Source organism: Lipomyces arxii (genome assembly GCF_038497795.1).
Source record: "Lipomyces arxii strain Phaff 12-163 unplaced genomic scaffold V1512scaffold_1, whole genome shotgun sequence".
Taxonomy (NCBI): Eukaryota; Fungi; Ascomycota; class Lipomycetes; order Lipomycetales; family Lipomycetaceae; genus Lipomyces; species Lipomyces arxii.
Genome location: NW_027117700.1, coordinates 137,789 through 151,732, shown reverse-complemented (window position 1 = coordinate 151,732; position 13,944 = coordinate 137,789). Strand labels below are relative to the sequence as shown.

Here is a 13,944-nt window from a genome sequence, read left to right as displayed (position 1 = left end):
CAGTAATGACGCGATGATAAATATGTCAGGACACAAACTCAACACACGAGTGTCCGTTCAGTCAAATTTAGGCACGATTCGATATTGCGGCCCCTTTCCAGCATGGCCAAATGTAGTAGCATTAGGAGTTGAGTGGGATGATGTGAGCAGGGGAAAGCATTCTGGTACATACAATGGTGTAGAGTATTTTAAGACGCGGATACCGAATAGCGGCTCGTTTTTGAAGGCTGATAGGAAGTATGACAGGCCGATTGGTTTTGTTGACGCGCTAAAGAATCGGTACGCTCCAGATCATGTTGACGAGTTCGAGAAGAACGACATTACATTTGGTTCAAAAGTTGCCTTGCGGGTAGGATTTGATAAAATTCGAAAGCTACAAGCGTACGTTTTTGTAGTTGGCAATGTTTAAATGCTGACATGGGCAGTCATTTAAACCGACTTACGGTGGTTTCGTTGGAAAATCAGTGTGTTGCATATTCATCGTCTGATCTGGGTCTGATATGTCCTGCTATAGAAGAATTGGATCTGTCTTATAATCTGTTTGCATCGCTGGATGAAATTGCCAAGATTGTGGTTCAACTGCCGCGATTAAAGGAGCTACGGCTGAATGGAAATAGATTTGTTTCGTGGAACCTGTCAGACGCAAATAGAGAAGCCTTCAATGAAGTTCGCCGCGTATCACTGGCCGCGACGTTGATTCCGCCAGAGATAATTGAAAGACTGCCAATACTGTTTCCGGTCGTTGAGGAGTGTACTTTGGCTAGCAACTACCTTGACTTTGTGGAACTTCATTTTGCGTTCCCATGGCTACGCTTGACATCTCTCGACCTTTCTTATAATACCTTCTCTAGTATTCCTGAAATTTATTTTGACCGTTCAATTACGCTATCAATACTGAACTTATCGCATAATCACATATCAATTGTCCATACACACCGCTTACAACCCGATCACTTGACTGCGCTCGACTTACGGTATAACAACATCTCATCTTGGCAAGACGTCGACTCCTTATCAGTTTGCTTTCCTGAGCTGACTGATTTAAAGATGCAATGGAATCCAGTCTTTGAAGGAATGGCCGAAGATGAGACGCAACTGATGTTGACAGCTAGGATAGGAGGCTTACAAATTCTCAACGGGATGAAGATCACAGACAAAGGACGGTTAAATGCTGAACTTTACTTTATGAGTAAATTTGGGAAGGGTGAAATTAAAGAATTTGACACAACCAAGCCTAGGTGGAAGCAGCTTTGTGAAATTCATAGTTCTCCAGATGAGCCCCAAGAGCAAGTCGTCGCGTCAAAATATCTAACAATTACACTTGTCACAAATGGAGAGACCTCAGTCAGAAAGGTGCCACGAAATATGACTACTCAGAAGCTCAAAATGCTGGTGCGAAAGTGGTACAAGCTTTCACAATCGAATATCGGGCTTGCAGTGTTAGACAGCAACATGCATGAGACTGAATTAAGCGACCCAATCAAGCAGATTGACTATTATGGTATAGATCAGGGTTCCAAGATAATGGTGCATTTAAATTAAATTATTATGGTGTTTTATTATTATATACAGGTTATTGTTACAAGTTAGGTAAATAAGCAATTATCAAACTGTTTTCTCATCTTTCCGCCATAAAATGCCATCACCAGCTCGCAAGATGCTTACTCCTATACAAAGAACACCAATCGTTCTAATACTGCGTCCCACGAACTGATAATTCTCTGGCTTGACATTCTTATAGAAGTCACTGTTCGTATTGTAGAATCGATCTCGTAAAAGAAGATAAGCACCTGCTCCGCCAAATACTGCTGCTGACGACAGTCTGCAAGATAAGCAGTCTTCAAACGCCCGAGGTTCTGTAGATATATTCCATGGATTAGGAAAATTTGACACGACCATTTTGTATTACGTCAAAAGCAAATCAAAATCAAAGTTAATTCTGATTCAAATGATTTTGGAAATGTGGAACTTCGAGACTATAATGCGGCTCGTCGACTGATCGTGGCTTCAGGGTTTAATTCAGAAATAGAAGAATAAAAAAATAAATAAAATAATTAAAATAAATAGAAAATGGAATAATGGAGACCCAGCAAAAGAAGGTCTTGGGTCCAATAATAAATGCACTGGCTACTCCAGAACAACTCAAAGCATCACAGACTCGAGGCCTAAGCTGGCCTTCGATTGTAGCGCTTCACCATCTCGGAGGCAGTCTGATCCAGCTCGCAGGATCAATTCTTGCGTTACCCATCTCAACAATTGCGACTGCGACCATACTATTTCACAGATTTCATCTGGTTGTCAGTTTTTACGAGCATTCAATACGTGACACCGCTGCGGCATGTCTGTTTATAGCGTCCAAAGTCTGCGAGTTTCCGTTACGGCCAGGCATTACACTCGGCGCGATTAATACTGCAGCACAAGACCCTTTGGCTATCGGAGGGTCTAAAGTGCAAAAGGAGGACGGAACGAATTTGGGGACACAGACTTTATATACTACGGAACTACAGATATTGACTACATTGGCATTTGATACACATGTGGTGACTCCATATACTCTATGCGTAGAATACCTAAATTCGATGCGTATTGAAGAGGCGAGAAAGAAGACGATAGCACAGCGGGCTTGGAATTATGTGAATGACTCGTTGAACACACGGATATGCATTTTGCATCAACCCAATACTATTGCAGTGACTGCATTGTGGCTTGCTGGTCGAGAACTAGACATCGAGCTGCTAGATGGTGAGCGGTGGTGGACCGCATTTGATGTAAATACTGAAGATATGGGCCACATATTTCTCTTACTTCGAGAAGGCAGGGACACAGCTATAAAAGAACGTGACAGAGTTGTATCAGGAGAAGAGCCTGGTCTGACGGTTCAGGATGTGCTGAAGCGACTCAAACAAGAATCATCATAGTTTAGTTGTGAATACATCTGTCAATAGTATATTGAATATTCTACATTCTTGCAAATGGGGAATTTGGATGGCCAGGCCTCTGACTATCCAATGTCTGCCGTTTTGCATTCAAATCAACAGTGAACTTCACGCCTTTTGTGACTTCACCTAATAATCCGGCCAACAACCCATCAATTCGCTGACCTTGAGCAACAGCTGCTATATCGCTTGTGCTCAACCGTCCAACCAATCCGTCAATCTGCTTTAAGATTTCAAAATCTGTACTCTGTAATGTCTCGTCAGGAGTTTCGCTAATTTGGTTCAAATATTTCTGCATAATGTCTAATCGTGAATGCAGCATCTTGACTGCGTTCGCCTGAGCGTTGAGCTGTGCAATGGTTTCCTCAACCTCAGGATCCATTTCAGCAATCGTGCTGTCCTTCTTATTCTTAGCCTCTGCCTTCTCAGAGCTCTCTGGCGTCTCAGCCATTTGCGCATCTGGATTAACAATTGTATCTTGTTTAGCCACGTACAAAACTCCAATATGCTCCGCCTCAAAACTATCAATCCGGTGCTGAACCTCAACAAACTGAGGTTTTCCGTCTTCAATGAAAAAAGTTTCGTAAATTGTTATCGGTAGTTTCTGTGTGCCTGTGTTACTGAGATTCGGGTTAAAAACTAAAAACAACGGTGGGGTGTCGTTGTGATACTTTGATAGATATTGATGCACTGGTAGAATATCTTTCGTGGGCTCATACGGGGATTGTAGAGGAATATAAAACCATCCTACAAATTCCAAATCTTCAAAACAAGCCTTGAACTGCTCAAGCTTCTTATCCAAAGTCGCTTCATCAATAAGTCCGTCAATGAGATTAAACTCGAAAGTCTGCTCAATTGATACGTCACGGCCAGATTGCTTGCCAATTAAACCTCCCAATACTGCTCTTATTAGTTAACTATTCCTCTCATTCAAAACAATCAGGCACGTACAATCCGTCCGGGATAGATGTGCGCGGGTATAGAAATCAGACATGTTGAGGATCGCAAGCGGATGAAGACCAATAGTAAGATCAGCCGTAGATGCCGTGTTTTGCAGCACAAGCGATGATCCCGTTTCTGTTACGGTCGTCATTGTAGATTGACCTGGTTGAATGCTTTTTGTGCTTTAAGGGACAAGTCCGAGCGACAATCAAAATGTGAACGAGCTGATTTAGGCTGGTGGGAGAGTTAAGCTCTAATAAAACCTTAGTTTAAAAATGCATACTAATAAGCTTCAAGGTTGAACTGTAATTTAGTTAAGGTGCAAACCATAATCTAATCAGTAGCAGCAGCATTTCAAGTTTTTGAGATTCCAATGCTAATGGGAGAAGCAAATACTAAAAACGAAGAGAACACAGGGTGTATTCAATGGTCAACTTTGCGCCATACTACTAAAGATGTGCTGTTACTTCAAAATTTTAAATCTACACCAGATTCATACATCTTTCACGTAACTGACCTTCGTACTGTCTGGATTGATTCTGCGCTTAAAGAAGATGTAATCCAGCGTGCAATTGTACTATTCTGTAATTACATTGAAGATTGCTGCTTACTAGTTTAGGAAGATCAATGTGTTGTGGATATTGCACAGGCAGAGAACAGACGAGTGCTAATTGGGCGACTTTCAGAAGCGTTGAATAGTAGTAGTACACCACCGCCTGGGACTTCAATTGACATTGATACAACTGGTGAAAAGGTAGTGTAAATTGCGAGTTCAGACTATGTGTACTGACAACGTGTAAGTTTACAATTACTGTGACTCTAAACGAATCATCTACTCCTCTGAAATGGCTATTTCGTCTTGAACCGTCCAAGTCGGACACCCAGATCCGTGATATTGTTTTTTCCACGCTGGGAATTATAGACTGTAAGCATTGGGAAACTTAGGAATACTTGGGCTCACAAAACAGTGCTATACTCCGATGTTTTAAGTTTAGAGAAGCTTTTAAGTCAGAAAGATCATCACATTAAAGCCATGCGCGATTATATTAACGACTGCAATATGCCTCCGTACAGACCACCGCGCAATTGGACTGCTCTGAACCCATATAGAGCAGAAAACCGAATAGAAGGTCACAAAACCGAGAGAGATTGTAATAAAAGGCCATTTAAGACTGTGTTTGATTATGCAATTGATGCATGCAAAGGATTATGGGGGGATTGCAATGGTGCACGATGGATAGGTTCAGAAGAGTTCAAGGTTGTAGCCATGAACAATCATGCACTAACCATAGACACTTCTGCATCTTCACACACAATTTCAAGTCTTGAACCCAGCTACTCACAGGCTAAGCACCGTTACAGCCGCCACCACGAAGACGACAGCGATGACTCGGCATACATCATCAGACGTAGGCGATCAAGAAACCGAGCAGACAACAGTAGCGACGAAAATGGGACAATTGTCGGTCGAAAACAGCAAACTACAGCTCCGTCAAGTTTCAGTGACAGCGACGAGTCAGTAGTCATTGGTCGCAAGCAAAAAATTGCTAGGCCTGCTGTGAATTCTGATAGTGACAGCGACGATGCACAGATAATAGGCAGGCGAAAACGTAAAACAGCAGTAACGAGAAACTCGCTTTTTGATGGGCCTACGTGCCACAAAAAACAACATTCAGCAACTTCTTCCTCTGATGACGAGAGACTGGGAACCCGCAACAGCAAAATTACTGGCGGGGATACTATATCTGGCGATTCTCGAATTGAGAGGGTACGGCTGCAGGATTTAATTTGGGACGCACTTGAACTAACTGAACAGCCATCAGAACTAGACGAGCGTTCGCTGTCGATAATACCTACACCAGGCACATCTGAGTCATCTGGTTATTCGAAAGAAGCCGAGCAGGAACGGCGTCGTAAACTTGAGCAACAAGTGGCAGCCCGACGAGCCAATCGTGTGCCCGTCAGGCGAAGGTTTTAATTCTTTAAGCAGTATCAGCGGCATGTATATTAACACCAGATTAAAGCTGAGTATTTGGTCGATCGAATCAAGCTGGAACATCTTCGTAACAAGCCAGAGCACAATAAAAAAATCGTGTTCCGTCAGGCAGAATTTATTTTCTTTGAAGTAGCATGAGCAGCAAGTGATTAAAAGCGTTCGTCACGCCAATTCGTTCATGATGTTCGAGGTCTCGGAGGCATTCTATTCACTGGAAATGCACAGTCTTTTGTGCCTAATAGAAGGTACTATGATCCACGGTTTTTCTTGCAGCTAACAGATCAAGCAAGCTTTTTTAGAAGCTTACTTGCACATGCATTCAACCATACTAGAAATCCGTATGAAACGATTGGTGGACGCATGTGGTTAGTGCTGTATCTACAGCAAAACTGATTTAAACAACTAGCAATAACGCCTGGTTGGATGCGATGGTAAAGATATTTCAATTAAAACATTCAAAAACTCCAGAAATCAGTAAACGCCTATAAAAATACAGTTAATCAACCAACATCATAACGCCAGAAGGAATGCATTCAATTTGGGGGTCTTCGTCGAGCATATTTCGATTGACTGAGACCAGTCAGAACAGTAGTACTATCGCGCATGATATCGTCTCCGTCAGCCTCAGGAACCAAAGTTCTTGAAACAGGTTTAAACGTGCTCGACGAAGAATATGGCGAGTCCGGTGTCAGAGTTGGGTCTGTGAATGTCCGAGTTTTCGGGCCGCGATGCGCCCAAAAGGGCAGTCTGACGGACTCAAACTTTGACGGAAGGTTTGTCAGGCCTTTGGGTCGGTCGATGTCCATTTGATCAAACATATCCATTTCTTCGTCGTCGTCGTCAACTTCCTCCAACGGCTTGGCGGTGTGAAATTTGGCAACTGTCGCGGCTTCAATTGGAACAACATGCTCCGGTAGATTCAGAGTCGCGACTACGATATCTCTTGCTGACAATCCTGACACGTACGAAACAGTTCTAATACCTGTGCAATGGTCAAAAATGTTAGCCAAGCACAAAATATAAAACACTGACCATGAATAAGAGCTTTTGCACATAAGTTTTTGTCGTTTGAAAATAAAAACACCGATTTGTGAACGCAATCGTTATAGAACCTGCAGCAATCCACAATTGAGTCGTCTCCAAAATTCTCTCTTTCTAGTCTTTCGTTGGCACGCTGCCCACGAACCCCCGGATCCATCCTTGCTAGAGCTTTAAACAGCCAGTCATTTGCCTTTCGTGCTAACATAGGTACATCTGCCATATATCTGTTCCTTGCATGAACGTCAGAAATTGGACTACCGCTTTTCAGTTTGTCTAGTTCATGGACAACAGTGAGTGGAAACAGCAGGACAGGACCAAATTGACGATGATATTGCAATAGGGAGTCTAGCATGTGCAAGTGCGACAGAACAAAATTAGTATCTACTACATAAAGAGCACTTGCATGTGATACTGTATCCTGATTATAATCAGAAGACTTGGTACTTGTCAGAATGGAATTGATCTGTAAAAACAAAAAAAAAACACATACGAAAGAGTCTATCGTATATATGTGCTCTGCCTGTATGTTATTACTACGATTAAGAGTAACAGCATCAGTTATACTATCTAACTCTTCCTCCGCAATATCCATAAAACATTCATCATCATTATCCATTGATAAATGTTGTGAAATCAGACATGAAAAAAGTCGCGCTTAAGAGTTTAATAAGAAAGTTTTTTCCGACAAATAAGTGTGAACCACAACAAAATCCCGAAACCCTAAGTTCAGTTCTCGGGGCAGGAAACCGTAAACTCCAGTCCAAATATTTTCTACTCTCTTTGAACACCCTCCAATTGGACTTAAAATGCATTGTTTTATTCAGTATTTATCTTTAAAAAAAGTGCAAACAATTATTCTGTTTGCTACAGCAATTCTAGGGCTTTACACGTACTTTTATCCTTCATTTGACTCTGAGCATTGTTCATGGCAAGAGTCCGAAGCCAACAGCAAATTTCGTGCATTGTTATTTGGTGATCCACAGATTCGCGGGGCAAGCGCCTTTACGAATGATCTTCAATCACAGCTGGACATCTTTGGAAATGACTATTTTCTTGGGCATATATACAAGACCTTAAGCAGACGACTCCAGCCCAAAAATGTGATTGTCTTGGGTGATTTATTTTCTAGTCAATGGATTGATGACGATGAATTTGAAGTGAGGGCAAATAGATATAAAAACCGGATATTTAGAAATCAAAAGGGCATTGCGTTCTATAATTTGACTGGGAATCATGATATTGGCTATGCTCATGAAATCACATACATTCGAGGTGGAAGATTTGAAGAGTTTTTTGGACCTTTGAACTTTGTGGTTTATGATCCAAAACACGATTTGCGATTAATTGTCTTTAACTCAATGGCTATTGATGGCCTTGAAGATGATGAAGAAGCAGGAGAATTTACTAGAGACACCAAAACGTTTTTACAGCATCAGATGCAGGTTGACTTCAAAGGCACAACAATAGTGGCCACGCACGTGCCACTGCATAAAGAAGCTGGAATCTGCATTGACGAGCCACATTTTACGTTTTATGGCGACAATCTCATTAGAGAACAGAACATGCTCTCTGCGGAAACTTCCCAATGGATACTCAACGGGCTATTTAAAAGTGGAAGCGGTATTATTGTTAACGGACATGATCACGAAGGTTGTCTGTTGCGTCATGTTTATTCAACTGAACAGAATTGGACTGTCGAGCCAATACAGAAAGGAAAGGGATTGTACAAATACAATGAAAACAGGGACGGCGTTGTCGAGATCACTATTCGAAGTATGATGGGTGAATATGGCGGGAACGCGGGTCTATTGAGTGTTTCGAACGCTGGATCCGTTGCCTATAGCTTATGCACTTTCGGGCCCCAGCACATTTGGTGGGCTACACAAGTGATGCTCATAATCAGTTTGATATCGACATGTGTTGTGTATGGCGTGATGAAACGCTTCATGAGCACAAGTTTGACGACGCGTTCGACGGGGTCTGAGAAGCGCCTCGAGACGTGTTTGGACTCAAGCGAGAAGCTCGAGTAAACCCTGACCCATCACGTGCATCGGCTTACCAAAGCAAAATCGTGTGACGTCAGTGCGTGAGGCGCAGACGCCGCGCGGGTCACGCAGCAAGCTTTAAACGCAACAAGTTCACGCTGTTGTGACAGTTAAACGTCGCTTGATCCTGCTCAACTCAGTTTTGCCGCCCTTTTTCCTTCGTCGTTTTCAACTTCGCAACTCTGCTTGATTCTTATCAGATCTACTTTTTTTCTGTTCCGTAACAAAAATGGGCATACCAGTTTGGACAGATTTGCCAGTGCAGCGTCCGCTTATGACGCCATCGCTAAAACGTGCACCAGCCCTCCATCCGTCAGAGCGGCAGAATGACTCCACAAACTTTCATCTCAACGCATCGCACGCCCTTTCTCGTGGAGTAGGGCATATGCATCATACCGATCCAGCAGATGATGAATTGGAGGGAGAATGTCTTCGTGAGCTTGAAGACGATCTCGATCTAGCTGGCGAGCGGTCGGTTGGGCAAGAGTTGGAGCCGCTTGGACGCATGTACGTCGCACGGCAGTACAGATTAGATCCTACGATAACACGACGAAATCTTCCGCGATCGAGAATGCCTTCGTCTACACAGCCCAATTACAACACTGTGGAGGCTCGAATAGAATCGGATAGTGCTCTCAATCAGACTTTAGTTGATTATATTCATCGACTTAGACAGAATCGCGGATTAGATTTGCTTGATGAACCAGATGCAGGATTGGAGACAGAACTTGATATGGAGTTTGAGTCTTACAGAGACTCAACAGCGTCCATGGCTACATCACCAGCTATGAACTCATCGGTAGATCGGATCAGGGCTCCTGGGGCTAGTGGAGACACGGCATTGAATGATCGATCAGAATCACGGGCACAGTCGTATTTATCATCACTTGATCTAGATGGGTTTTTTAATTCTCGCTTTCGAATCCGCAGTAATGCGGCATGTGATCATACTTACTACAGCCACGGTACTGGCGTCAACTTGGTTGGGCCTGTTTCAGAACGTCCGAGCCGAGAGGTTAGCGATATTTTACAACGTTTTGAAGTTTTGGATGACCGGATAGCATTAATTCGGATGGCTAGACGTGAGCTTCGGTTTATGGAGTACGAAGCCAATGCTAGTTTGAACGGGATGAGGTTTTCTACATGAATTAGACGGCGGAGCAATGGGGATTGCTGGAATTGATCGATATTATGCTTATTGTTTTGCTGGTGTTCGTGGATCGTGTGTGCATTTGCTTCATTTCGGTTCTTTTTGGATCATGATTGTTCATTTAATAATCTGATTATTCTCGAATGATCTGCTGGACGCGTAGATGGAGTACTGTACTGACGGAGCGGTTCAACTCTTGCACTATACCCTAATCCTGTCTCAGTAAAGTGGAATAGGGTTTGTGTCCTTTGGGTGTATATGACTTACCCTACTTATAGACACGACGCGTTCGCTTGTTCATTTACATCTTCCTTGATTCGATCAACTACACTCAAAAATGAGTTTCTTTGGCAAACAACAATCGACATCGTCAAAGTCGAAAGCGGCTATTGCAGCACGACAAGTTCCATGGGTTGAAAAGTAGTATGTTGACTGCAATCACCAACGGGGGATGAAGTAAAGCTAATGAGATTAAACAGCCGTCCTGAATCCCTTGATGACGTGTCTTCACAAGAACACGCGGTTTCTGTTTTAAGGCGTTCGTTGACATCGTCGAATCTACCGCACATGCTGTTTTATGGACCACCAGGCACCGGCAAGACTTCGACAGTCCTGGCATTAGCAAGGGAGCTATACGGTCCCGAGCTAATAAAGTCGCGTGTGCTTGAATTAAACGCGTCTGATGAGCGCGGCATCGCGATCGTGCGAGAAAAAGTCAAGAATTTTGCTCGGATAGCGGTCTCAAACCCTTCCGCAGCGGCAAAGAAACAGTACCCTTGTCCGCCGTACAAGCTGATCATTCTTGACGAGGCAGACAGCATGACTCAGGACGCGCAGTCGGCTTTGCGGCGGACGATGGAGACGTACTCACGCATCACACGGTTTTGTTTAATATGCAACTACGTGACTCGAATCATCGATCCTCTTGCGTCCAGATGCTCAAAGTTCAGGTTCAAGTCGCTTGACTCCGAGAGCGCGGTTACGCGGTTGAATTCAATTTGCGAAGCGGAAGGCATGCGATGCGAGGACGGAGTCGTCAACGCGGTTTTGGTCGCTGCAGACGGAGATTTACGAAAAGCAATCACGCTGCTACAGTCTGCAGCGAAACTGCACGGCACAGTGAGCCCGCTTAAAAGCGCTGACGCAGATCAAATGGACATAGACTCAAGTGTAGTGACTGTCTCTAGCATCGACGAAATCTCAGGCAGAGTACCTCCTGAAGTGATCAAAGAACTGGTCAACGCGTGTGTTCATGGAACTGGTGCGGGATTTGAGAGATTGCAGCAAGCGGTACAAGACGTTGTTCTGGATGGATGGACGGCGTCACAGTTAGTGGTTCAACTACATGATGAGCTTGTATTCAGCGACGACTTGACCGCCTCACAGAAAAACAAAATCGTCGCTGCCGTGTCTGAAACTGACAAACATTTACTAGACGGTGCAAACGAACATCTGTCGTTACTTGATCTAATGTCAAGCGTTTCGCGAGCACTTGTACCAGCATTATAGAACTTTCTTGAATATTAATGCAAACTATAGTATAATACAACATAGCATCCGGCGAGGCCTCATCCAAAACCATCGCCACATTCCAACCAGACTCATTAAACAAAACATAGAAACTCCGATTTTTCAAACCAAAAGTGTGAAAGTTTCGTAAAAGGGCAATGTACACATCCACCCGGCATCATGTCGAACCACCGTGCCTAAGCCAGCAAGAAGGCACCGGCAACAAACGACAACAAAGAGATCAAGATTGATCCAGAATTCACAACACCGACATTGGACTCTTGAACGGCAGTTGTAGTGGTCATACCCTGAACAAAGCCACCACCTGCTGCAGTCGACGATGCAGCAGTAACTGCTGGAGTTGAAGCTGGACGGGTAGCCGCCAGTGTAGTATGAGCGGCGTCAGAAGTTTCGACAGCACTCGACGACATTGACACTTCAGTTGCATCTGGAACTTCTGCAGTAGATGATGCTTCGCTGGACGTCGTTGCAGAACTTGATTCGGAGACTTCAGACGCGTCTGGAATACTCATAGTGGAGATATCAGATGCAGTACGATCTAAATTGTTTCCGCCTCCCTGACCTTGTGGAACAGTCGGAACAGATGTCGTTTCAGCAGCTGACGACGTAGCACTTGTCACCTCACTTGCGTCGGGAATGCTCATTGTGCTAGTTGGCTGTGCTGTAGAAGACTCTTCGGTTGCAGACGGCGACGAAACTGCCGTCGAAGCGGGAGCAGCAGACGATGGCGCGGCAGAGGAAGCACCAGCGTCCATATCGTTACCACTGGCCTCAAAAGATGCAAGAACTGTGTCTTCGTCTGTAATAACGACAGATTCTTGTGTTCCATTACGGTTCAGATATCGATATGATTTTCCAGTGGGGTTCACAAACGACGGAGGATCGTAGCATTCGACAGTGACATTAGAAACCATGCCGTAGAAATAACCAACGGTTTCGATATCTGGACTATCCCAGATGATTTCACCACCAGCCCAGTCAATTGTTCCTGGGGCGTTTGAAGCAAGACCACCGGGCCAGATAGACATCTGCACGCGAGAAGGCGTTTGAGGGAAAGAATATTCGCCACTAGTAGCGTTGAAAGTATCTGCCTTATTCAACACACGTCCAATCTGGCCATCCACTGACCATGTGATTGACTCTTCAGTCCAATCAACAGTGTAAGTATGCCAGTCATCGAACGTGTCTGAAAGAGAGACGTTGACAGAGTTATGCCAGTCAAGAATACCTTGATAGTAAAAGTTTGTTTGAACAGTTTCAAGATCGACACCGACAAATTCCCAATCGATTTCGTCCTGGACGTCTGAGAAAAGACTTAAATCGTCAGCTGATGTATCTATTGAAACGGAAAACTTACATGCAAGCGGTCACAACGCCACGTCCACGAGAACTTCTCATTGTGACACTGACTTTGCCGTACCAAATGTACGAAGTGGACGCAACCACAGTTCCAACACTGTTGTTTGGCATAGTAATCAAGAGAGTGTCGTTTGCGCTAAGAGGATAGCCACTGTAGACAAAATCACGAGACGATGAATCGCCTAGGTATTCTGTGTTGGAGATCAACTGATCAAGATTATTGAACGAGTAAGTTTTGCTGTGGCAAATTGGCTGAGGTGCGCATGAGTTGACATCGAATGAAGACTGAGGGTTGCAGCCACCAAGGCAGTATGCACCAATTCCTGTTACATTAGAGACTGATAGATCTTTGTTCGTTCATTCAATCATACCACATTCTCCATATTCTAATCATTCATTAGTAAGGGTTCACATAATAAAAGAGAGAACTTACGGGAACAGCACGGAGCACTTTCAGGACACGGTGTACTAGGTGAGCACGAGATTGACTGTGCAAGCGCAGTAGAAGCGAAGAACGTGACACTTGCAATCAGCGTTGCACATACTTGAGTTAGCAGCATTTCGTTTTACAGTGAGGGTCAAGTAGAAAGCAAAGAATGAGAAGGAGGAGAGCGCGATATATAAAAAAAGCCAACTGTTGACGTGATCAGCTGAGACGACTCGGACAGAAATAGAGGGAAGGGGGGAGGTCAAGTTCAAAGTGGCCGGTGCTAAATCAAGTAACTAGTAAATACATTGCTAATTATAGCTGTCAAGGAGTAAAACTCTAAAAAATTTTATTAAGCACTAGACCCTTAATTGTGTCATCGAATTCTATGGCATACACTGCACTACTTTCAAACTTAAGCGTAAGTACAAACCCCTTTAGTTGTAAGCGTTTTAACAGTTGTTGAGCCAGGAATAGAACAGACTCGAGAGACTGAGATACTTTCCATAGTATGGATA

General features: G+C 43.8%; 9 protein-coding genes across 9 annotated transcripts; 6 read left to right on the top strand and 3 right to left on the bottom strand.

Annotated features, from left to right (window-relative positions):
• Nucleotides 1-22: 22 nt before the first annotated feature.
• V1512DRAFT_200365 (uncharacterized protein) lies at nucleotides 23-1,542 on the top strand (the record flags this gene model as incomplete). The annotated part of the gene is made up of 2 exons (XM_066913187.1): nucleotides 23-381; nucleotides 426-1,542. 2 exons carry the CDS (start codon nucleotides 23-25, stop codon nucleotides 1,540-1,542), a joined length of 1,476 nt encoding a protein of 491 aa, XP_066773958.1.
• Nucleotides 1,543-2,058: 516 nt separating this feature from the next.
• Nucleotides 2,059-2,961, top strand: V1512DRAFT_255786 (cyclin-like protein). Its single transcript, XM_066914857.1, has one exon. It carries the CDS (start codon nucleotides 2,079-2,081, stop codon nucleotides 2,916-2,918), a length of 840 nt encoding a protein of 279 aa, XP_066773957.1. The 5' UTR covers nucleotides 2,059-2,078; the 3' UTR covers nucleotides 2,919-2,961.
• Nucleotides 2,710-4,081, bottom strand: V1512DRAFT_217952 (uncharacterized protein). The gene is made up of 2 exons (XM_066913616.1): nucleotides 3,888-4,081; nucleotides 2,710-3,836 (listed from the first exon to the last, which is right to left on the bottom strand). The coding sequence occupies exons 1-2, from the start codon at nucleotides 4,027-4,029 to the stop codon at nucleotides 2,959-2,961; spliced, it is 1,020 nt and encodes a 339-aa protein (XP_066773956.1). The 5' UTR covers nucleotides 4,030-4,081; the 3' UTR covers nucleotides 2,710-2,958.
• Nucleotides 4,082-4,246: 165 nt separating this feature from the next.
• On the top strand, nucleotides 4,247-6,237 carry V1512DRAFT_288436 (uncharacterized protein). The gene is made up of 4 exons (XM_066918142.1): nucleotides 4,247-4,452; nucleotides 4,498-4,632; nucleotides 4,680-4,803; nucleotides 4,847-6,237. Exons 1-4 carry the CDS (start codon nucleotides 4,252-4,254, stop codon nucleotides 5,854-5,856), a joined length of 1,470 nt encoding a protein of 489 aa, XP_066773955.1. The 5' UTR covers nucleotides 4,247-4,251; the 3' UTR covers nucleotides 5,857-6,237.
• Nucleotides 6,238-6,293: 56 nt separating this feature from the next.
• V1512DRAFT_255777 (PIN domain-containing protein) lies at nucleotides 6,294-7,563 on the bottom strand. Its single transcript, XM_066914856.1, has 2 exons — nucleotides 6,907-7,563; nucleotides 6,294-6,856 (listed from the first exon to the last, which is right to left on the bottom strand). The coding sequence occupies exons 1-2, from the start codon at nucleotides 7,529-7,531 to the stop codon at nucleotides 6,408-6,410; spliced, it is 1,074 nt and encodes a 357-aa protein (XP_066773954.1). The 5' UTR covers nucleotides 7,532-7,563; the 3' UTR covers nucleotides 6,294-6,407.
• A 158-nt stretch (nucleotides 7,564-7,721) lies between these two features.
• V1512DRAFT_268894 (Metallo-dependent phosphatase-like protein) lies at nucleotides 7,722-8,945 on the top strand (the record flags this gene model as incomplete). Its single annotated transcript, XM_066917547.1, has 2 exons — nucleotides 7,722-8,839; nucleotides 8,867-8,945. 2 exons carry the CDS (start codon nucleotides 7,722-7,724, stop codon nucleotides 8,943-8,945), a joined length of 1,197 nt encoding a protein of 398 aa, XP_066773953.1.
• Nucleotides 8,946-9,067: 122 nt separating this feature from the next.
• On the top strand, nucleotides 9,068-10,341 carry V1512DRAFT_2051 (uncharacterized protein). The gene has a single exon (XM_066913346.1). The coding sequence runs from the start codon at nucleotides 9,190-9,192 to the stop codon at nucleotides 10,105-10,107; it is 918 nt and encodes a 305-aa protein (XP_066773952.1). The 5' UTR covers nucleotides 9,068-9,189; the 3' UTR covers nucleotides 10,108-10,341.
• V1512DRAFT_2271 (P-loop containing nucleoside triphosphate hydrolase protein) lies at nucleotides 10,053-11,718 on the top strand. Its single transcript, XM_066913867.1, has 2 exons — nucleotides 10,053-10,533; nucleotides 10,590-11,718. The coding sequence occupies exons 1-2, from the start codon at nucleotides 10,448-10,450 to the stop codon at nucleotides 11,617-11,619; spliced, it is 1,116 nt and encodes a 371-aa protein (XP_066773951.1). The 5' UTR covers nucleotides 10,053-10,447; the 3' UTR covers nucleotides 11,620-11,718.
• Nucleotides 11,719-12,236: 518 nt separating this feature from the next.
• On the bottom strand, nucleotides 12,237-13,478 carry V1512DRAFT_200044 (concanavalin A-like lectin/glucanase domain-containing protein; the record flags this gene model as incomplete). Its single annotated transcript, XM_066913176.1, has 3 exons — nucleotides 12,237-12,954; nucleotides 12,998-13,337; nucleotides 13,433-13,478. Coding segments are annotated over 3 exons (1,104 nt in total), but the record flags the coding sequence as incomplete, so codon positions are not given.
• Between the last annotated feature and the right edge of the window lie 466 nt (nucleotides 13,479-13,944).